The sequence below is a fragment of the Trichosurus vulpecula genome, chromosome 4 (assembly GCF_011100635.1).
Source record: "Trichosurus vulpecula isolate mTriVul1 chromosome 4, mTriVul1.pri, whole genome shotgun sequence".
NCBI classification, from domain to species: Eukaryota; Metazoa; Chordata; class Mammalia; order Diprotodontia; family Phalangeridae; genus Trichosurus; species Trichosurus vulpecula.
In genome coordinates this window covers 424,650,668-424,674,832 of record NC_050576.1, presented here as the reverse complement: position 1 = coordinate 424,674,832, position 24,165 = coordinate 424,650,668, and the positions used below count along the sequence as shown (strand labels likewise).

Here is a 24,165-nt window from a genome sequence, read left to right as displayed (position 1 = left end):
GAGAAAAAAGTCAATTTCATTAGCTCAGATTGCAGGAATCCAAACATCAACATAAACCAAACTATGCATTTAGCTCTCGGTAAGGAATTGATCTAAATCACTCATCTAGGACATTGTTAGCATATCTTACTAGTAAGGAAGCACACCAAATTCTTTTCTACTTTCTACGCCCCCGAGGGAAATAAAGAAATGACACAGAATGTAACATCTGTATTTTAAGAAGGAAAAAACCCTCCTCTGGAACCTAATTCAGACAAGAAATTGGTAGCCCTTAACACTAATAACTAACTGCGGCAACTACCAATGGTAGTGTTTCCTGTTCCCTTAAAGTCAGGTACCAGAGGCAAAAGGAAGCAGGCTGGTAATGGGACTAAGGTTTTATTCTGTTTTATTTATTCTGTATTCTGTCAGTGTGATTTTTGTTCTTACTAGTTCTTGAAAACACCATGACTTTTGAGTTTTAATTGCAGTACACATTGCACCCCTTACTATGACAGAGACCACGGGCTTAATTCCTCCCTTGGATGATTACTACTTTCGTGACCTTTGGAGGGCTAGTCCCTTAACTTCCTGGCTCTCACCAGTAAAATGAAGAGGCTGGACTAAATGGCCTCTGGGGTCTCTCCCATGATCCTTATCACATGCACTTTTATAGTCCCTTTCTTCCCTCCTATTATTTATTACCTATTCCTTATCTGACTTGCTCCTTGGGATGCTTTAGGTTCTTACTGTGGCAAGCATGGCTTTTGCTTAACCCCAGTGGCGGTATCAAATGTCAACACAAGGACAGTCCTCAGCTCACCGTGGAGAATGCAGTGTGGGAGAAAGTGAAAAGGAAGAAAATATGTGCGCCTGATAGTCAAAGAACTGACAGGTATTAGTAGTTTTACAACACCCTGATTTATTCAATATATGAATGTATTGACTGATCCCCATCTATCATCTAGGAACAGGGCCTTTACCTGAGATGAGAAAGTGTAATTTTTCATAAAAGAATTATCAAAAGGACCTCAATTAAGGAACCTGTTAACAGAGCTGTACTTGCTAATGTGTATGTATTCAACTGAACTCAACAAACACCAAGTTCTTTTATTCTGCATACAGTAAAAGGAGAGTTGGTGGTTCAAATCTGGCCTTTGATACTTGGAGCCTATGTGGGCCTCAATTACTCACTTAATCTTTATGTGCCTCAAAGAACTTCTTAGGATTTCTCTTCTATGACACAGATGAGGGGGAGGAGGGTGTTCCCCACTCTGAAGAAAACACTGATCCTTTGCATATTTTCACAGGAGTAAGCACAGCGCTAGGGCCTGAGGGCATGGGTTGAAAAATGACAGGATTTCTTCCCACATGGAATTTATAATTAACCAAGGGGACACAGCTCCACAAATCATTACAAATACAAGGGAGAAGGTAAAAGGACACGGAAGAGATAAAGTGAGTTTATAAAATGTCCAGGGAGGGAACGATTACATCTAATTGCGGGGGACAGCAGAAGGCTCCTTTAAGGAGGTGACATGGAAGGTGAGCCTGAAAAGAAGAGCAAGATTTCTTAAGAGCAGAGTGGGTCTCAGGTCTAGGGGGGCATCATGCCCAAAGGTGCTGAGGCAAGAGAGGGCAGGATGATATTGAGAACAGTCATTAGTTCATCTACCTAGAACACAAAGTATCTAAAAGGAAGCAGTATGAAACGAGACTAGAGAGATAGATTCAAGCAGGTCGTGGAAAGCTTTTCATTACCAGAAAGACTACAGATTGTTTCTGCCATTCCCACAATTTAATATAACTTAATATTTACTTACTGAAATCATACAAGGGCTTTATGAAGACCCTTTTATTTAAAACCTCACCAAAAATAAATTCAAATTCTATTGCTAAGGGGCTACAGGGCTGAGAGGCCAAATTGATCTCCCAAAGTCTCTTAATATGCTAAGTGATTTTTAAGATAAAAATCTTTATATTAATGATATTCAAATCCTCATGGACTATGCTCAAAATCCTAGGGAGACCCACAATGACAGCATCACAATTTCCTTACGTGGATATACCATCCCAGGTTTGCCAAGACTGGGTTAACTAGGCACTGACTGAGGCAGTTAGATGGCACAGTAGAACGAGAGTCAGGAAGATCTGTGTTCCAATATGGGCCTCAGACACTTATTAGCCATGTGACCCTGGGCAAGTCACTTAACCTCCATCTGCCTTAGCTGTCTGGGGCTGTCGTGTCTGTATTTGTATTAGGTAATGTATTTGTGCCAGTTGTACTTGTAAAATGCTAAATATATGCTAGCTGCTATCATCATCATCATAATTATTGACAAATTTCTTGCATTTTATTACTCAAAAATCTATAATGGCTCCCTCCTGCTTTGAGGGTAAGGTACAAAATCCTCAACCGGGCATTTAAAGATTCCCACACACAATCTGGCTCCCACCCACCTTTCTAGTCATATTTTATATAATTCTCTTTTACGTATGTCCCAGTGGCCTGCTAGCTCTGTCTCATACACAACATGCTGTATCTCACCTCCATCATGTATACAAGTAATTCCCTCATATACTGTATCCTAGCTTCCTTCAAAGCACAGTTCAGGGCCCACTATCTACACAAGGCCTTTCCTGATTCCTCCACTTATCAGTACTCTCTCTTTTGAAATTACTCCATATCATGTTGTATACATTTAGTATTTAATTATGTCCACGGTGCATCCTCCTCATTTCCGCCCCCTACTCCAAGAACATAAGCTCTTTTAGGGCAGAAGCTATTTTGGTGCTGTCTTTGTGTCCCCAGAGTTTAGCACAATGCCTTGTACATAATGCTTGAATAATTACTGCTGAATTGAATTTTGATTGTCTACTTAATCATCATCAGCTTTGCCTTATTTGTCGCACCTGCATTCCCACCCCTACACTGAGGTTCAAACACAGAAGTGATCACTCCAAATGATGGGCAAATGGAATTTGGAATTCCAGAGGTCAGGGCCCTAGATTTTTTGTGCCTCTTAGCATCTGGCCTCATTCACCAGCACTAAGGAGACATTAAACCTTTGTCTTTAGTTCCCTCCTCCCATTCATGCCAAGGTAACAATGGTTTATTAGTCACTTTATAACTAGTAAAATGGCAAAGTGGTTTCACAGGTCTCCATTCTCTGTCGAACCACCTATCCCTGTTTATCGAGAAGAAAAGTAACAGATTTTCAAAGCAGCTTTTCTTTTTCCAGAAACGGTATTTGTCTAGAAGTCCGGAATTCACCTAGTTATACATAATGTATGTCTTCTCCATTGAACTATCTGAAAGGCAACGTGAAGAACATTGAGACTGTATAAGAAAACAGAGTACACCTGAGCCTTTTTTATTTATTCTTCCCTTACCTTGTAGAGTTTCTTTGACCCGCTTGATTATTTTGCTGCCCACTGCCCTGCAGCGGAGAATCGCGACGAGATAAAACAGGAGAACGGGATGTTGTTCTCACGGGTACCTTAGGCAGAGGAAGGAGGAGAATTATGTTACGGAAAAAAGAAAGGAAAAAGCTATCCCCACCAAAGGATGCATTTAAACAATTTCTAATCGTGTTACCCAACCTGATAAGATGGACCCTACCATCCCTTTTCCCTACTGCTAATAAAGCTTCCTGTGGTTCCCCATGCATCCAATGAGGAGGACAGAGAACCCAGCCTAAGGTACCTATGGTGCCAACACAAACATTCTCCCTGTGTCTGACATTTAAAAAGAATATGATGTTTTGACTGAAGCTTCAGTGGCAGGGAACACACAAAGCATTTGGCTGAGATAATGTGAGAAACAGGAAAAAAACGCTCAAAGGAACTAACGATGATCTACACATGGGTCAGCAGGAGGGAGAGGCTAGCAGGAAGCAAGGAAATATCCAGAAGAAGCAAATTCCCAGTGAAAGGGGGGGAAAATCGACCCAAACGCCCCTCTTTGTTTAATTCCATCATTCTATAATCTTAGGAAGAAAAACAAAAATGTCTTTTGGAAAAGAAAATTAAAAGAATTTTCCCATGATTTCCGGATCCTACCATTTGGATTAATTTTTCTTTGAAGTCTTTTCCTGAACATTTTAATGTTTTGTTAATAGTGTAAAATGAATCACATAGCTCTTGCATGCCATAATAAGGCATCTGCCAATGCAGAAGCTAATTACATTTGGTCTGGAAGCCTATTTCTTGTAGACTTCAGCCTCAAATTTTTTTTGCTACACCTGTGGTTGGCTAGGCACAACTGCCTATTTTTGAAGTCCCTCCCCACAGTATATACCCTTCTATTAAGTTTCACTGCCCCATTAGCTCTGGTGAAGAGTCACCACACCCTTAAAAAAATTTATCCATCTGTCTTTCTACTCCTTACCCTTGGAGGCACCTCGTCACTGTCTGATCTAGACCAAGCCTTTTGAGTGGGATCGGGTACCTCCGACTTAGAGTCAGAACTCTGACTTAGCACCTCACTGCGTGAAGGTGGACATGGGTCCTGAGAACGAAGATGGTGATGTGCAAATTTGGGAGGAGAAGGGTCACTGAAGGAATGGGATCGCGAGACAGGGGAAACATTGTTCTTGAGAGATGCCAGATGGGACCACTGTACCTTACGAGAAAACAAAACACAAAACATTCAATGCGTTCTGCATAAAACTGGCTTTCCAGTCAACACCAAATACAAAGCAAAGAGGTGGCAACAAGGGACACGCAAAGTAGAGATGGTGGGAGGCAAGGCAAGACATCATCAGAAAAGAAAGTGACCCAGAGGGCACAACAAGTAGCAAAGTATAAAGGTGTGTCTGTAAGAAAAAATCCTCGAGGACACGCATCTGGGCAAACAAGATCAGGTACTTCTGACAGGAGAGTCTGTGTCCCCCATGCATACTAGAAAGCTACAGTCTTAATGGACCATCTGGTGCATGCACACACATGGCAAACCAGGGGGGGCAGGAAAGGAAGGAAGAGAACATACAAGATAAAGACCACTGCCAAACATGCAAACCTAAATACATCCATCTTCACATTACCTGCTAGATTAAATTTCAGACACAATTAGCAAAGAAATAGCACATTCATATAAAAAAAAATTAAAGACAGATGCCCTTATGACATTACAGTCCCAGAAAAGTTCATTCTAAAAACATCCAAAAAACACCCAACTTTTCAAAACACTGTCCCAATCTTTTCTTCTTCACCCTTCTCTTCTGAAGTAATTATGGCCCTAAACATCCCTAACCCAGTTTTGCCACATGAGAAATGCGGCTTCTTTAGGAATATGTACTGTTTAACTTTTTCAAAGTTAAAACTTCTTATGTTTTAACGTTTTAACTAACACCAGTGCTGCGGCTGGTTTGTTTGGATCTTTTTGGCTGGAGGAGCATGGCGGGAAAAGGTGGAGGGGTAACACATAATTCAGGAATATGACAATTATTAATCAGCTGAATTTAATCAGTTACTATTAAATTACATAAAAGAATGCTAAGACAATACATGAAAAGGAGGCACAGAAAATCCAAACTGATTATGTCATCTTTGTGTATGCAAGCATAAAAAGCCTGGTGGAAGGCTCCATGTGTTTCACATAGGGTTAATGGTACTACCTATATCATACCATCATTGTAAAAATGAGATTCATAGAATGACAATTTTTTAAAGCCTCTAGAAAAGTGCAGGGTTTTTTTTTTAATTTCCAGGAAAAGGCACTATAAAATCAATATATTAACTGATATTACGAAAAAAAATCCTACACATGAAAAGATTGGAGGTTTCATAGGTACAGTAACTGACCCTGTGTATTGTCTTAGACAAGAACTATTTTTGTGTAAGGGGGACAGGATAGACTGCTTTTAGGACTATAAACAGAAGGGAAAAAATATCAGTCTATAATCCAGGGAGCCTTCTCTAATTTTCCAAATTCCCTAAGTGACCATGTATATTCATAATGACTCTAAAGATTTCCTTCATGACTTTAGGAAAACACCTTCCATCCTCCTCATTTTCCATTTGACCCACCCTAGAACACAAGAGCAGTGAAACCCTGGCCAAGTGATTCCCAGCACACAACGTGGACAGACAAGCTGAAGGTCCCAGAGGCTGCTGGGTGGCACCCGAGGAAACTTCTGCAGATTGGTACTCAAGCATCATTCCTCACCATATTAACTATGATTTTTCTCTTCTAGATATTTTCATTCTCCCCTTTCTGGCATTTTCTTTTTCTTATTTTCTTTCTCCTTCCCTGTCTATCCTATGATTCTACCAATGAGGCCAAGGGGATTTGCTTAGGCCCTGTACTGTTACTGTGGGTCCAAAAAGAAAAGGGTTCCCTCTCCCCAATGAAGAAAAACCTTTTTGTCTACTGCTTCATTCCTTCCATAACTATTAATTCCTTAGGCTTAACACTGATATCCCAGGAATCACTGTCACACATTGATGCCTGTTACATAACACTGTCTCTGAAGTTTTAAAACAAAACCCTGCTATGATTAGGATATGAATCTAACCAATGCAGACTGAGAAGCTGCGTGAGACTTCTCCCTGGTCCCTCACGTATAGAATGATCCGGTTCTTCAAGGAGATCCTTAACAAGCCTTTTGAGATGGTGAGATGCGATCTATTTCTGGCTCTTTTAGGATGCTTGCTCTCCGGGGCTTCACAAAGGGAGTTCATTTTCATTCAGTGCAGGGAGCTGTATGCCCCCCATATCAGTTAGCATCCATCCTCCCCACTTTCCCACAACCCAACATGGACAAAGGACGCACAAGCAGTGTTGGCAAACAGATATCCAGCGGCAGCACTGCAAAGCAAGCAGTGAGGTCACAGGCGGGACGCAGGTGGGCGCTGCCTCAGCCTCAAAAGCAAAGGTGAGATACAGGAAGAAAGCTTTTGTCCTAGACCTTTACAGTAAAGATGATAAAATGTAATACAAGCTGCCTCTTCTCTTGACTTCACTATTTCCCTCAATGGCAAACTCCCAAGCTCAAACCCTCAGGGTTATCATCAGCTCATCCCTCGATCAAACAGCTACGAAATCTGACTGTTTCTAATTGTGTCCTTTCTGTCATTCATACCCATCCTCTTCACTGATGCCACCCCATTAGAGGACCCCATTTCCTATAGCCTGGACTACTGTGATGATAAAAGCTTCCACTTGTTCTTTCCACTTCTAGACTCTCCTATCTCCAATCCATCCTGGATGCTGCTGCCAGAGCAATACTCTTCTTCTTCTTTTTTTTTTTTTTGTGGTGGGTGGCGGGGGGAGGAAATGGTGGGGGTCAAGAAGGCAATTGGGGTTAAGTGACTTGTCCAAGGTCACAGAGCTATTAAGTGTCTGAAGCCAGATTTGAACTTCGGTCCTCCTGACTCCAGGGCCGGTGCTCTACCCACTATATTACCTATCTGCCCCCAGAGCAATATTCTCAAAGCATAGCTCTGATCCTTTGGTGGCTTCCCACTACTTACTAAAAAAAGTTCAGACTCTTCAAATCCTGCCTCTGACCCCCTGACTAGCTATGTAACCCTAGGTAAATCCTTTTATTTCTCTCAAGTTCATAGGATCACAGATTTGAGCTCAAAGGGACCATGATGGTCACTGAGGTCAGCTGTGATCACTTTACAGAGGAGGAACATGAAATTGAAAAAGGTTAAGGGTCATACAGCTGTTCTTCTCCTTTATAAATTGTAAAAATTCCCTCACCAAGCTGTTGTGAGAGTCAAACAAGGTAGTGTAGGTATATATAAAGTACCTTAAAATGAAACCTAAATTTCAACTGATACTATCATTAAAGGGCCTCTATGATTTAGACACAGCTCAAGTTTTCTAATCTTATGTTCACTATTCCCCTTCAAAAACTGCATTCCAGGCAAAGTGAAGTATTAACATTCCTGGAACACTACCCCAAACTCCCCATCTCCCTGTCTTTGTTCATGCTGCCTTTAGCCTCTTCTCTCCTGGCTTGTCTAGCCAAATCCTCTATATCCTTGTTTCACATGTTATCTCCTCCCCAAGGCCATTCTTAGTCCTTTGCAGCCAGAAGCAATCTTACTGAACACAAGCTTTTGTACCTCTCTTATGAACTTTCAACATCATGCTTTGTATTCCACGAATTCATATCCAAGTCTCATCTCCCCTGCTAGACTAGACTGTAAGCTCAATAAAGAGTTTATGGTTATTATTCTGTATGTCCCCTATACAAATACCCTGTACAGTGATGACCTAACATGCAACAAGCATTTAATAACTATTTGTTATATAGATGTTGGTAGCTAACAGGATTCTTTTTAAAGGAACTCTTCTCTCCCCTCTCCTCCCATCATCTATAACTCCCTTTTTAAACAACTCTCCTGCTCATCCTCAAACTCTCCAAGGGACAGTGAAAACAATCCTCTCCATTCCACTGCTGTACAGAGAGAAGTCCTAGAGCTTGGTGAGACAACCAAATAGGTTCCCCTGACCCGACCATACTTCCTGCTGCTACCTGTGGTTCCACTGGTCTCTGGAGTGCAGGGTGTACCGACTCGGAGTTGCCATTGGAAAAAGACTCTGATCTTGAAGGCACTGGTGGCTCCAAAACTTTGCCTGTCTGCTTAGACTGTGCTTCAGGGGAGCCTTGGTTAGTTTTCCTAAATCTATCTTCCACCTGCACAGAAGACATAACTCACTGTTAGTGAACTAGAGCTTAAGTACCCATAGGGGGCTGTAAGTCTTCGGCCTTTCTCGAGGCCTCTTTAATTGTCCTTGGCTACTAGAAAAGGCAGAGCTGAAATGCAGCGAAATAAAAAGCAGCATTAGGATTTGCTTCAGGAAAACAAAAATACTTTTTTAAGATGAAAAAGTGAAGACTGTTGAGGTTTGTTAGTACAAGGTAACCAAAAATAATTTTCATGGCCAGCTGCAACTAAAGCACACTTCAAAGACAATCATTTTGCATATTCTGCTAGGAAAAAAAAATAGCAAAACAACAAACTCATCTTTTCTCATAGCCCTCTAAAAGCCAGTACAGCCATAGGGGATCAGACCCAGAGTCTAAACAGATAATGAAGGAGTTAGGTGTGCTTTTGTGAGATTACAGACTTGGTCTCCACGAGAAAATGCACACTGCAAATGTCTTAGCTCCGTGAGTCAATTCTAAGACTAGTGGCTCTCTTCTGTATTATCTAATACTCAAGGATTGGCTCATTAACTCACAGGATTAGGAGTATCTGAAAATCTGCTAAAGCTACAGCACCATGGCTGTGAAATGCTGTGTGGTCATCTGTAACTCCCTGTCTACCAGCTAAAAAGCCAACCCACATTCCTGTAATTTATCCTTGGTGTTCTTTTCTACCCCCTCTCTTTGGAAGGGGTTTATAAAAACACATTTATTCAAACTCTCACTTAAAAAAGAAATCTAAGGACGATTTGGCTACATCCTTCTGACTTCACATTTAGTTTGTCTTGCCACTGAGGCAGCCGCATAGCGTCCTGTGAAGAATGCTAGCTTTGTTCCTCACTAGCTGTGTGATCTGTGCCAGACCATGCCAGCCACCAAGAGACAGTTACCTCTCGAGCTCTTTCAGCAGGTTCATAGTGAGGTTTCGTTTCAGGGGGGTGGTAGCTCTGTTTATTTCTTTCTTGCTGCTGCTGCTGCTGCTGCTGCTGTTGGTGATGCCTCCTGTGGTCATGCTGTAAGGACAGGAGATACGCCTGCTCTTGCTGTAACTGCCTCTGGAGTCTCTCTGCCTGCCGGTGTTCTTCCATCTCCCGCCATCTGTATTCCTTTAGAAAGGAGAGAATGATCAAAGCAACAGGATGTTGTTAATCTATCAAGTCCCTGGAGGGAAAATAGACCACCTATTTTTTTTCTCTCCTTTTATGTAATTTCTTTTTTTTTGGTGCGGCAAAAGACAGGGATTTTTATATGGCATGGTACCTGTAGGAAAACCTGACAGAATGTTGCTAACCATAATAATTATTGGATTGTTAGGACCAAACTGGCTTTTTTCCCCCAAAGATAATGATTTCAATAAAGATGTGATACTTTTAGACCAAAGACTGCATATGTAACAATACTAAACCAATGCCCCCAGTTAACTTTAGGTGGTGTGTGCTTGGAATCCGGAGCGTTAAGCACTCTAAGTTCTTTCGATGAATGCCAAGGTCTGCACAAAAAAACCAAAACAAAACCAAAAAAACAAAAAACAAAAAACAAAAAACTTGACCACCGAAACCAGTACAGTTCAACTTATTGAAGTAAATAAATAAATAAAGCCCTCCTCTGGATGAGCCCAAAGCAGTGTGACCACAGAGTCCTCCTCTCAGTGTTGTGCCTGTCAGCCCACTACACTAACAGAAATGGCCATTTAATCCAACTCCATTGTTCATACAGTGAGCGCAGCTGTGCCCAACTGGGGATGGGGGTGGGGGTGGGGGTAATCCTGGGCCTGGCCAGATAAATGAACCCTAAAGCTATGGAACAAAACAGATACAGTGCGTTACCAGTAACATGGCCTGCTCCTGGAGCAGCTGCTGCTGAAGGATTTCCAAGTGCCGCTGCTCCTCTTCTAGCTGTCGCCTGATATACTCCTGTCACATAGAAATTACCCAGCAATCAATTTATTCAAAAGGAATGCATCAGAACCACCTGAGGGGAAAACACCAAGAGCTACTTTCCCCAAACATCTTTGGCAACAGTTCACTTAGGGATAGATGCCTGAAAAAAAACATTCCACAAAGGCCTTAGACTTAAAACAGGCCAAAAAGAATCCTATTCAGATGATTAAACAGGGACACATAGTCTAGCGATACACATAACACTGTGTATCTGTATACACATGTGAGCATCCAGATGAGACGTGAAGAGCAAGAATTCAATTTATAAGTACAGCAAACTCTTGGTTATCTGGTATAGTTGGGAAACTGGGGATGTTCTGGTTAATCAAAACTTCTGGTTAATAGAGTTAACATATATACCATGCAGAGATTATCCATTTTAAAGGCATACAACAAAAACATAGCAATTAAACACTTCTGGTCATATCTGTATCTTTCTTGGATGATTCTGAAATCACCTGGAAGTACTTCAACAAATATAAACAAAAGCCATCAGCTCTTCAATTTTAATCTCAATGCTACTTATAAAACAGTAAAAGCTGGTCTTCAGGGACCCTCTTCGGTTTTTTGTTTGTTTTTGTTTTCTGACAAGGAAAGCCATTAAATAACAAAAAGTGCTAAACACCTCCAAAGTGCATTCGTTAAATGTTGCAATCCAGGCACCACCATGCTATAATGACAACATCAGTGCACTGAAAATCAGAGACCTGGATTACTATTTCAACTCCACCAATAACACCTGGTGAGGTATGTCGCTGAACTTCTCTGGCTATTTTTTTCATCTGAGGTATGAATGACTTATGGTACCTGCCCTACCTAACTCACAGAATAATTTTGTGAGCTTCAAATGAGATAAAAGATCTCAGGATCACAGATTTAAGATTTTATGAGGTCATGTACTCCTCATCATTTACAGACAAAGAATCTGACAGCATTTTCAAAAATATAGATCATTCTATACCCTCTTTTTTAAATGAGACAATGACCTAACTTCCTACTCTGATAAAGGATATGGGTACCAGTAGCAGGGAAGAAAGGTAAGGGGATAGGGAAGAGTCATTCTGAACCCCATAAGAATCCTTTTCATGGGAAAACATGCCCATTTTGTTAACTTTTACTTCTCAGGACCACTTTTTCCCATGTTGTATTTTCATAGCTGTGGCCATAAAGAGGCTTAACTAGAGAATGGGTTAGCTATGAATTTTGCCTGGTGAAGGGCTATGTGACAGAGTTTACTGTACACAAACTTCCTTAGAAGTCTAACCTGATGCAGCAAATACAAATGGAGTACACTGATGTCACTTCCCCCAAGGAAGTTGGCTGAAACACCTCAATTCTGACCTGTCCTCTACATCTCTAATTTGTGTATCCATCAAATCCTTATCCCCTTCAAGCATATCCTACTAAGGCTTACCACTGCCATGAGCGATGGCAAACATTCACAAATAAATTTGGATACCAAACTAACTTTATTCTCTGATCTACACAGATTCAAAATGTTATCGTCCTTTGACAAGAAGTTCACTCGTTTGTTCCCTATCCTTATCACTTCAAAATAATTCAAGAAAATATCCTGTCCAAGTTATACACAAATCCTGGCATGTATTCACCCACTGCACAGAACACAAATTTACACACACAAACACGTATACACACAAAAGCATGCTCCTTATTAGCAAGGCCATCATACTAATTTTTGTGCTAGAAGAGAAATGCATTGTGAAAGTGATGAGATTTTTAAAATATTTCTTCTTTATAAGTTGGGGTGCAGAATATATAAATGCACAAAGTCTAAGCACCACCAGACCCCTTCTAGCCCCGTATCTTCGTTTAATTTAACGTTAGTTTGTAAGTATTTCTGTCTACAATACGGCAGCCAATCAATCTCTCAAACGACCGAAATGATCAGAAAACTTATGCTGTTGAATTGTTTAAAGCCTCTAATTCCAAATACAACTGACATTTCAAAACAAATGCACACTTAAGAGATACCATGAACTAGCCACCAACTTCAAGCACAACGAATGACAACAGTCAACTTAAGCTTCAAGATTCACATGCACAAAGAGGTTTTTACTAAATATGTGTGGAATGAATGAATGAGTAAGTGAATAAAAGTGCAATCGGACGTGCATGCAAACCCACTTCTTACAAAACTCGAGGCATTTAAGTTTAGTAAACGAGAAGAGCGGTTGAATAAGCAAATTTCAAAGACACAATTAGGCGGGGTAAGTATTTCAAATGAGAGTTTAGAACATTATTGGAACTATCTCTTCTTTTTTTAAAAGCAACTAAAAGCAAAAGAAGTTAATAGACAAAAAAATAAGGGGACATAATGTTAGTGATCTGGTTCAAACCAATAAAATTCTGTAATAGAAAACAAACATATACCTTAACAACTAGATTAATCACAGTCATACTATTGTATCTATACACGTTTCAGGAATTAATGGTCATTTCCAAATATAGTCATTAGTTGATCTCCATTAAAGTACAATGACTAAAAAGTGACTTGAAAATAGCGAAAAACTCTGCTTTTACTTCCTCTTATTATATGATCTCACCAATCACCCTACATGTGCAGTCACCATCACGTCCAATGGGCTACTACTGATTTCTGAAGCCCTTTGCCAACTTTTTTTAAATCAGAAATTTGTCACTGCAGTAAGGGATCCATTATAATTAAGACAAAAGAGTAGAGTTAATAATTAACTGTAGTCATAATCTTGATTTATCAGCTTCTGTGACATACATCTAAGTTCAAACTGCCACTTTTAGGTATCTTTTCTGGAGTAAATTACTATCCAGTAACCACTCAACTTGAATAATAAACAAGGTGGCTATAATTCTCATGTAGCTTTATTCATGAGTAATTTAGCAAGAAAATCAAAAGATTCAGCTAACGGTCCTCCTAGTTGCACTATTTTGTTCAGAATAATGACTTTCTCCCCTCCTAAAATAAAAATCAAGCCTATCTCACACTTTGAAAATAAAAGGACTGTCACCTTCTTTCACCGACTCACCTGCTCCCTCTCCACTCTCCTCTTCTCTTCTTCTGCCCTTCTTCTCTCTTCCTCTTCTTTCCGTCTTCTCTCCAAGTCTTCCAGGCGCCTCTTCTCTTCTTGTTCTCTCCTCCTCTGCTCACGCTCCTGTTGCCTTCTGGCCTCACGTTCCCTTCTTTGTTGCTGCAGAAGTAAGGGAAGTTAGATGGGGAGGCCTTTGGTTCCTTCAAGCTGATTTTTGCTTATGTAGTAATATGGGAGTCACTTGAGATCAGTTCAATCACTGCCATGCCCAGTTAGCACGTTCACAGTCACAAATGACACCTGCAACTTCAATTAACCTTTTCACGAATGTTGGACACACAGGAGGGAAGAGGTGAGAGTGCAAATAACTCAAGCACAACCTTACAAAACACTTCTTCAAAATGTTATCCTCATTTCCACTCTTTAATTAAAACACTCCTGTAGTGCTCATCTCATATCCCTGAAGGTTCCTAGAGATACATATTCTCTCAAATGCTGTCTCAAATCTTGGGGCAAACTGGACCTTCACAGTAATTCTTGGTCCAGTTGTTACAGCAAGCGAAATGGGACTTTTTATTTTGCTCTTTTTTCTTTTGGAGTTCTAGGCCTTCTCACCACTAAGGTAATCAAATGCCTTTGATTGAGCTTGCCTTTGTTTGAATCCAGAGTCTTTGATTGATCAAGAGTCTTTGATGACCTGCTTAAGTCACAAGAAAGCCTAAGTCATGAGAGTTCAAGTTATATGGTTGTGATGCCCTCTGCGGGCTGACCCTGAATAAGTGTATACGTACTCGGAAGTCAGCATTTTTTTTGTTCTGTTTTTTTTTTTTTGTGTGGGGGGGGGGCCCTCACTCATTGGAAGAATGTTCCCATGATCTGGCCAGACAAGATGAGTATCCATTAAGGAGCATCCCCCTCCTCCCTGGCCCCCAGCTTTGAAAACCCAGATTTTGGTGCTTCTCTCTCTGGTAACTATGTATGTATTGCTATGGACAGAAAGTTAGAAGCCCTCTGTGTTGGCAACCAAAAATGGGCTCCTTAGCACTTAGTCAACAAGTGGCCTTGACTAGTTTGGCTTTTTCCCCTGAACTGAATGCTGTTTGTATGTTGGACTGGAGTAAGCTTGTCGGCCCCTTCACCTTGCTTCCCTTGCTTAAGCTGATGGAAAGAACCTGTGCTTTCCCGGTCAACCCCTTCACCTTGCTTAAGCAGATTGAAAGAACCTGTGCTTTCCCCGGCGTACCTTACACCCCCGCAGAAGCTGGATGGTTAAAAGCAGCTCCCGTTGGAGCCAGAGGCTGCCACAGCTACAGCCACAGTCACAGCTGAAGCAGGAGCTGCCAGTAGCAGAGCTGACCTACGGGAGGAAGCTGAACAGAGACTTCAGGCCAGTGGGTAATCTTTTGACCATAGAGGGGGAAGCATGATTTTGCTTTACGCAATCATGCTTCTCTGTAGCCTCCTGGTTACTCTTGTAAGGCATACTTATTGGGCCTGGAAACTTTTCATTAATATGTCAAAATGGGGATGCTGGTTCATGGGTTGGTTACTGTGGAGCCTAAATATGTTTTGATTCTTCTGCCTTCTACTTTGAGAGTTTCTTATATCCGGCGGTTCCGAACCTTTCAGACATGTTTATGATCCTCTTTGAGATTATAAACTCTGCCCTCCTAATACACCCTCTCTGCTGATTTGTGTTATTTGCTTGTAATTTCTGTTTCTACTTGTATTTTGTATTCTACTTGTAATTTCTGTTTTTTGTTTTCTCTGAAGTTCAAGGTGCTGACTTTTTCCCCCCGAACTAAGTGAATGATATATGTATGTTTAATTAAAGTGAGATTGTAAACCCCTTAAAATTACTTTCCTTAGAAAAGCAGATCAAAGAACCTATGCTAGCAGCCCTCCTTTGAAGTCAGGAAGACTTATCTTTCCGAGTTCAAATCTAGTGTTGGACACTTAATAGCTCTGTGACCCAGGGCAAGTCACTTAACTTTTCTTCCTGCCTCAGTTTCCTCATCTGTAAAATGGAGATATTTAATCACACCTACCCTCACATTGTAAGGATCAAATGAGTTAGTGCATGTAAAGCATTTTGCAAACCTTAAAGCACTATATAAGTGATGATCACTGGCAACTGCTTAAATTATCCCCTGGAATTTATGCGTATGTGGTACTTCAAGGGGAAAATTTAAGTGTAGAATTAATTTACTGCAAGAAACCCAGCCTTCTCCCTCCAGCATAAAAATCATATTGACTTATGTTCTAATCCCAGATTTCAAAACACAAAACAAAAGGATACCTTTCCTCTTTTAATTATGTATCTTCACAACTCAACAAGTAGAATAACTTTCCCTCAGTTCTCCTTTTGCCCCTCCCCTAAGGCCTGTGTCTCTGACCTCCAAGGAAAGGGGAACAAGAAAAGACGCTAGTCTAAGCTCCAAAACCAAATCCGTAAGCACAACTGGGCTACTGTCCGCATGCCAAAGTACACAAAGCCCAGGAGCTTCCCTTCACCAACCCCTATCCTCCTGTTGTCAACAATCAGCTCAGTTTATGCGCTTTTCAAGTATGGAATGCCAGGCACCAAATACTGTACTGTACACTGTTCAATGAGGAATGAAGAAAAGAGAAGAAGAAAGCCTGAGAAAAGAGGGAGATAGAGAGGAGGAGAGGGAGGGAAATGGAGGGGCAAGAGGGGAGAAGTGGGGGGGGAGGAACTGACAGATTCCCTTCATTACACAGTACTGATATGAAGAAAGAATTTAAGTTCCTTAAGAATAAGAAGTTTTTGTCTTCTTTGAACACTCAGAGCCTTGAACACTGCCTAGCATACAGTCAAGGTTTAATACATATCTGCTGATTAGTTAATCAGAGGTATCAAAGATAAAGCCACTCTTGAGAGCCACCTGAAGCAGAGTGTAATGTAATAGGAAAATATTTAGCAAAATAAATAAAAATATAACAAAACACAGAGAAAGATCACATTTTAAAACTAAATTGATACGCAGCCTATAGGAATCCTTATGTATGATTCAGTGGCCCCTCCTTCTATTTGAGTTTCACACCAATGGGTTAAATAATCAATTACAAGGAAATGACTAAAGACTCTGAAACAGAAAAAAAAAGAAGTACACTTTAATTCCATAAAGGGATCACCAAATCACAGATTTTGAGGGAGTCAGTGGTCGGCTGGACTCAAAGCCAACCCTTTCATTCTACAGGAAAGGTTAGATGGCTTGTCCAAAAATATTCAGGTACCATGTGGCACAGAGTCAGGAAAGAATAACCTGTTTTTGCCTTTCTTCATATCCACAGAGATTAGCAGAGTACCTGGAACATAGGAAATGCTTAATAAATGTGTGATGATTTGACTTGTCTAACAATAGGATGGGCTGCCTTGAGCATTCATGAATTCCTCATCACTTGAAGTACTGAAACAAGAGCTGGTTGACTTGTCTGTTCCGACAGAAGAAGGGATTCTTGCTGCAGGTTCAAAAGACTGGACAGGATGAGCTTCAAGACTTTAACTCTAAGACTCTATGATTCCAGAAACAAACCTCCTAACCAGATGCTAGATAACCAACAAAGACTGCACAGACGCTCGTCGGTTAAGAGTGACTCATGACAGTCTGCCATGGACCTACCTTGCCATTTACATCATACAATTTGAGGTTACCGAAATGGCTTTGCCTTCCAAAGCAAACGAACCCACTCTCACTTGTCCCTGCTCATATGTCTCTGCTGCTGTAGTTGCTATAGTTGGTACCGATCTTCCAGGGAGACAACAGACTTGAACTGGAGCCTAAACCAGAGCTGGTCTGAGCCAGAAATGCTGTCATTCTGAGGGTTCAGAAAAAAAAAAAAACATGGCTTTCTGCCATTACCCAGGATGGCCTGCTACTTGCTGCTATGGATGGGATTCCATACTGCAGAAACTTTCAGCTGGAAAGGCTAATTTTGTCCTAATGGAGAAGAAAAGAGGCATCCTTCACTGTTTAGGGTTGAGTACTCAAACTGGTGATCCAGGGCTAACAAATACTTTTCTAAAAGCAGCATGAGGATTCCATTATGCCTAGTGAAGATCTATTTGCAAGAAGTTGCTGCCTTCTTAGACCTCAACCTAATCCACCCTGTGAGAATAGGTAAATACAATTCCAACTATTTTCTAGGTCATTAGTTCTTCTCTTGGTCTTATACTTTAAAAGGGGTCCTTCACATCAAGATTCTAAAAGTTATTGTTACCAAATCATATTGTCTTTAAAAATATAGTTCATTTGAAACATTTCTTACTTAATTTTCATGGGCTTTTAAAAGAAGACTAGCTTTAAATACATGACTACTTAAAAGGGCAGCCTGTTTGGATTCTGGCTTTATGGGGTCATGTTTCTACGCACGCACAACATCAAAACCTCTATGAGTGAAGCAGAAACAGGAGATGTGCAGACATCTCTCTCCCCAGTGGTCACACGGACTATTTGTGCCTGATCTGTGGTAGAGCCTCCTGAGCTCACACTGGTCTGATCAGCCACAGCCGGACACACTGTACGCTGATCTTGTCACCCTGATGTTATTTTGGTCCATATCGAGTACGAAGGACAAACAATAACAACGTCAAAACCTAGCAAAGACTGGCTTTGGGGCTTCTACATCAGCATCTTTAGTAATGTCAGGAAAAGAAGGGGCCCTTTTGCATCTCCCAAAAGTCAATTGTTCTCCATCTTCACAAGTGATTGAACAAGAGGACAATTTAGTAATAAAGGTGACTGAAAACTAGAACAGGCTACCAAGGGAGACGGCGGACTCTCCATCCCAGATGTTAAACAGGGTAGACAATATCTGTGTAAAACAGTCTAAGCAAGGCCTTGCCTGGATTCAAGGGAATATGCTGTGTGACCTCCGATATGTTTCATAGTTTTATGGCTTGAGTGCATATTCAAAATCATACCTGCATGTACTCCAAATGAAAGATATCAAACAGACTGCAAAACAAAGGATTTTTTATAAGTGGTTGAGGGTAAAGAAAAAAAACTATGAGAGAAATACAGAAATACTTTAAAATGCATAAAAATATTTTTAAAAATCCTGTAGGGAGGTTAGGGAGTTCATCCATGGTTCCTTCCTTCCAGGACTCATAGCCAAAGAATATATACTAAGTATTAAGTACACTTTATTATCATTATTTATTTAAAATTTTCAGTTCCCCAAGTCCTACAATTAAACTTCATACTAATCCACTTTCCATACTAGATTCCTTTTCCTCTCTTCTATTTCTAGCAAGTTTTTTTTTGTCTACGGGTATTTTTTTTTCCCACCTAAAACATAACAATTCTGCATTTGTGAGTCACTAAAGCCCTGGCAGCAGGGCATGACGGGTCATCTGAAAGTTTGTAGTAGCAAAGAATAAGAATACTGGATGGAGAATCGTAGAGTTAGGGGTAGAAGCAGCTATCGAGAGAGGACATTTAGTCCAACCCTCTCCTTTACAGAATGAGGTATAAATAACCTGCCCAAGGTTACACAGATGTCAAAGTAGTAGAGTCAGAATTCACATTCAGGGACCCTGACTGCATTTTCATTGTTCCAGTATCCCGCCCCCCCCCCCAATAGGCTTTAGGGAAGCAAATTTCAAAAAAAGGTTAGAAAGATCAACAGGATTCCATGATCAGAAGCTATGAAAAGGATGATAACTCCAGGAATGGGAAGAGATTCTAAAGAAACAAAATAAAATTCTGCCCGTGTAATTGCAAATAAATCCCAGTGAAGGGAGATGTCTAACAGAACAGGTGTGACCACATAGGTGCTTTCTTACATACGAGCAAACAGGAATGCAGAATAACAGAAACCAACCAAAATATTGACAGGAAGGAAGGCTCAAAGTTCAAAATGAGGTGATGGTCCTGAAAAACACTATGGACAACCAAACAAACTTATCTAGATTAGGAATAAGAAAGGAGCAAGCCCTGTAACTGGGAATATAATGAAACGGTAACAGACATTCTAGTCTACTACTTTTCCAGCAAAAAACGGATGATTGTGAAAATGTAAACGCTTTAAAAAAAAGTATGAAGAGGGAATTTCAGCCCCAGGTAGGTGGGGAGTTATGAAGAGAGGACCTGGCTGCTTACCCAGCATGAATTACATCTCAGGGTGCTAGGGGAGCTTGCAGATGTAATTACAGAGGCACTATCCAAAATATTTTAAAACTGGAGAGGTATCAGATCAGAGACAGAAGTTCTTGCTTAGTGTTTGTCCACGGTTTCTATTTGGTCACATTGAAATCAAAGAAAAAGATCTGCTTTGGCAAAATTATGTTCCAACCTTAGCCTTCTCCAGTGGCAAACTTCTCCACTTTAGGCCTCAATGCCTTCCAGCTTTATAACCCATTTCACACACTAACTAAACAAGGAAGAATGAGATATCATCATTTATACTTTGAAATTCACAATGTATGAAACGTATAAAATTCACATGTATGAACTCTCCTATGTGCTTGCAAGTTGGGGCCTTTTGTCTCTAATTGTTACATGAAACAATCAGTCTCCTCTGAAAGACTTCCAAATACCAGCAAACGGATGGGAGATATCTGAAAGGCTAGGTGGATAAGGCTTCTTGCTTCTTCCTCGTCCCTGAAATCCTACTAGGGCCATGGTTGGCCCAGAACATCAAACTCTTTTAGTTGCTTCCGGGTACCAAAGTGGTTCATGTCATGAGGGACATGGCCAACTGAGGCATGTGAATCTATCGTACACGCTCTCTTCTCCCATGTCTCTGCTCTAAGATTCCCAGCTATATGGGAACCAAACTTCACGCTCCCTGAGTTTCCTCCTTTCCTCTTCAACAGCCCCTGGTCTCAGGCTCTTCCCTCCTTCCTTTCTCCGTCTCCTGTTCCCCTCTTCCTCATCATGGTAAGTAAGTTATAGATACCAGTAGGCAGGTAACAGAGAGCATCCCAACATTTTCTACAGCTTCAAGTCTTGAACGACACTATGTTCCAAGCTACAGGACAGCAGAGTTCCCAGGAAAGGGCAGTCGTGATGGGAGGAGGAGGAGGAGGATGATGAAGGTTAGTATTTATCTAGCAAGTTAAAGTTTGTAAAACCCTTTACGTGTTATCTCATGGGTCTTCACAACAACTCTAGGAGATCGCTGCCATTACTACCCGTACTTTATAGACAAAAAAACTAAGGGTGAGGGACTTGGCCAGGATCACACAGCTGTGTCTGAGACCACATTTTAATGGAATCAGGTCTTCCCTACTCCAGGCCTTGCATTTGGTGCTTTCTAACCCTAATCTTGACTAAAATCATGTCTCCTGAGAGATAACCCTGATGACGTGGGGAATTCAATGATCTCCAATCAGGCCCAGGACACAAAGCAATGATCTCAATTTATACTCAGACTCTCAGAAAACTCAGTTTTAATGTTGGTCGGATGTGTTTGTTCATGTTCATTTACCTGCTTGTTGCTTCTGTATCTACCCACGGTCACCGCGAGGGGTTAGGGGAAAAAGTTGTTACAACTTACAATATGCTTCATCGACACAAAATAAGAGCTACGTGAGTCGTGACCTTTACTGTGGCCATCTATGGGACTTTGGGCAAAAAGATGTACGAAAGATTCATCTCTGGGTTAACATTTCTCCGCACTCAAGATGATGATCACAGTGATGCTAATAACAACGCAGAAACAGTAACAAGAGCGAGCATTTACACAGAGCTTTAAGGTTTAAGAAATGCTTTAAATGTGTCCTCTCAAACCTCATAACAAATGAGGGAGGTGTGGTTTATTATCCCTGATTTACAGATGAAGAAACTGAGGCTAAGAGGGAATTAGGACCTGCCCAGGGTCACCCTGCTGCTAAGTTCATGAGGCAGGGTTTTGAATTGAGGCCCTGTATAACTTCCTGGTCTATGGCAAGAATAAATAAACAGACCCACAGACAGATAAATATATGTGTGTGTGTGTGTGTGTGTGTGTATGTATGTGGGTGTGTGTATACACCCACCCACACACAATAAATGTGAACTTATTGCTATGTCTAGTCCCCAAATTGAATCTAGTAACCCTTATTTTTGAATTTGTGAAGATGGAGAATGGGGACAGCACAAGCGGAGTACAATTTTTCCTATGAAAAAGTCTGAGTTCAAGACACCAGAGCATACAGAATAGGATCTAGCTGAGTCACAATAGGGGAAAAGGCCACGAATGCTCTTTAGAATCCAATGCGTCATCTCCAGGACAATGACCAACATGGAGAGTGCTTTTGAAAACCTTATTAGCAAGTGAACAGTCATACACACAATCAATCATAGAGCTGGAAGGGAATTCAGAGGTCATCGGCCCTAATCCATCCAAAATCGAAGCATCCCAGAGCAGGAAAAGGAACTTGCAACAGTCTAGTCTAACCAACATCTAAGCAAGAATTCTCCCAGGACACACCCAACTATAGAACCCAGCTTTTGCTTAAAGTTAAGTCAAGTCAACGAGTGTGTGTGAAGAGCACAGGGCACTGTGACAAACAGCAGGAACATGAAGAGAGGGAGAAAGTCTCTGACTTTGAGCTAACAGAACTCACCATACTGCGAGGCAGTCCACCAAACTTTTAGACACCTTCAGCCGTCAAGAAGTTATTCCTTACATACACTCTCTGCAATCTGTATTAAGTAGGGTCAAACGTCTATTCCCTTTGTTGCTCAGTCTTTTCAGTTGTGTCTGATTCTCTGTGACCCCATGCAAGGTTGTCTTGGCAAAGATACTACAGTGGTTTGCCATTTCCTTTTCCAGATGAGGAAACTGAGGCAAACAGGGTTAATTGACTTGCTGTCCAGGGTCACAAAGTATCTGAGGTTGGACTTGAACTCAGAAAGATGAATTTTCCTATCTCCAGGCCCAGAACTCTATTTAGGGCAAAACCTAGCTGCTGCTATTCCCTTCTATCAGCCCTCTAAGTTCTTAACAGCTGTCACATCTCCCACTGAATCTAGATTCTACAGTCCAAACGTTCCAGTTCTTGCAAATGGTCTTTATACGGTCCTTCCTATCAGATGCCCTCCTCTGAAAGCTCTCCAGCTAATCAATATCCTCCCTCAACTATGGTGGCCAGACCTGAACACAGTATTCTAGATGGAGTCTGACCAGAGCAGAGAACAGTAGGGCTATCACCTCCCAATCCTAAACATAATGCCTCTCTAATGTAATCTATGGTTATATCCACTTTTATTTTTGGGGGGGGATGGGGGTGGGCACGGGGCTACCATATGTCTGACATCAAATCTGAATTCAGGTCTTCCTGACTCCAAGGCCAGAATTCAGTGTGCTACCTAGCTGCCTTTAGAAAAAAGAAAAAACCCACACGCTGATCTTCTACTCACTTTTTAGTTTTCAGAATGTCTTTTGACCTCAACATTCAACTGAGTCTGCACCCTCCAAGGTTACTAACACTCTCTAAATCATTCATTACGATCATGTCTCTCTCCTTTTGTACCTGGATCTGTAAAGAATTCTCTCTGCCATGTTCCTGATGAGGGGTCATCCACTCTCTGACTGAAAAGATCTAGTGAAGGGAACTCGCTATCGCCCAGATCAGTGCATTCTAACTGCATTTGAGAGTTTTTCCTTAAGTGGACGGGAGGGGGTAGAAGCAGTGCTGTTTACTAGAGACAAACACCTCTTCCTTAGGCTGTGAACAGCTGTGTCTGGGTGAGTGGGAGCTGTCTTTGTGAAGATGTGTGGGGACTAGAGGTTACTTTCTTTTAGAATAAGCAGAGTAAAAGGAAGACCACATTGAGTCCTTCGTCCTGCCTCTACCTCTTCCAGCCGTCTCCTCTGCTCCTTCTGCTGTTCAATGCGTTTCTGTCTCTCTGCCAGCAGCTGCCTCTTATATTCTTCCTGCTCTCGGAGTTGCTGTTCCTGTAGTAGCTGTTGCCTCCGCAGGGCCTCAGAGCGTTCCTTGTTTTCCTGTTGCAGTCTTAGGAAATCCCGTCGAAGGGTAGACTCACCAGGCACATTAACAATGGAACTGTTTTTTTTTTTTTAAATAAAAAGAAACACATACATACACAGGAATAAGTGATAGCCACAAGAACAAATCACTTTCTGAGCTTATGGAAGTCTAATCTCAGACACTGACTCCTTTTTTTTCTTTAATGTAACTTTTATTTTTCATTGAACAAGTATCTATTTTATTTTTTCATTAAAAGGCATCTATTTTCTGATATAACCCAATAAGAGAGAAAGAGAGAGAGAGAGAGAGAAAAGAAAGAAAAAAGAAAGCAAGCTTATAACAAATATGCAAGCCAAGCAAAACAAATTTGCACATTGGGCGTGTCCAAAAATGTATTTCATTCTGCAATCTGAGTTCCATCACCTCTATCAGGACCACCTGATTTTCTTTCTCTAAATTTATTCATTTTGTGAGTTTGCCCATTTTCATGGCTTCTACTGTCCCTTCTACACAGACTGTCAAATCTCCATGTGTAACACCAATCTATCACTTGTACCTCAGTACCACTGAATTTAGAGCATCCATTTATAATTCTAATTAATTATAATTTA

General features: G+C 41.1%; 1 protein-coding gene across 13 annotated transcripts in view; it reads right to left on the bottom strand.

The window, feature by feature from the left end:
• MAP4K4 (mitogen-activated protein kinase kinase kinase kinase 4) overlaps nt 1–24,165 on the bottom strand; it is a 287,410-nt gene that overhangs the window by 38,623 nt on the left and 224,622 nt on the right. For 4 of the 13 annotated variants that reach the window (XM_036753593.1, XM_036753594.1, XM_036753599.1 and 1 more), the window contains exons 12-17: nt 23,419–23,629; nt 13,609–13,770; nt 10,472–10,558; nt 9,536–9,751; nt 8,472–8,633; nt 3,373–3,479 (exon numbers count right to left, since the gene is read on the bottom strand). In XM_036753593.1, coding sequence (XP_036609488.1) covers nt 3,373–3,479; nt 8,472–8,633; nt 9,536–9,751; nt 10,472–10,558; nt 13,609–13,770; nt 23,419–23,629 — 945 coding nt within the window. Of the gene's footprint in view, nt 1–3,372; nt 3,480–4,369; nt 4,604–8,471; nt 8,634–9,535; nt 9,752–10,471; nt 10,559–13,608; nt 13,771–23,418; nt 23,630–24,165 lie in introns of all 13 variants that reach the window. The other 9 variants (XM_036753597.1, XM_036753602.1, XM_036753596.1 and 6 more) reach the window with 3 other exon arrangements.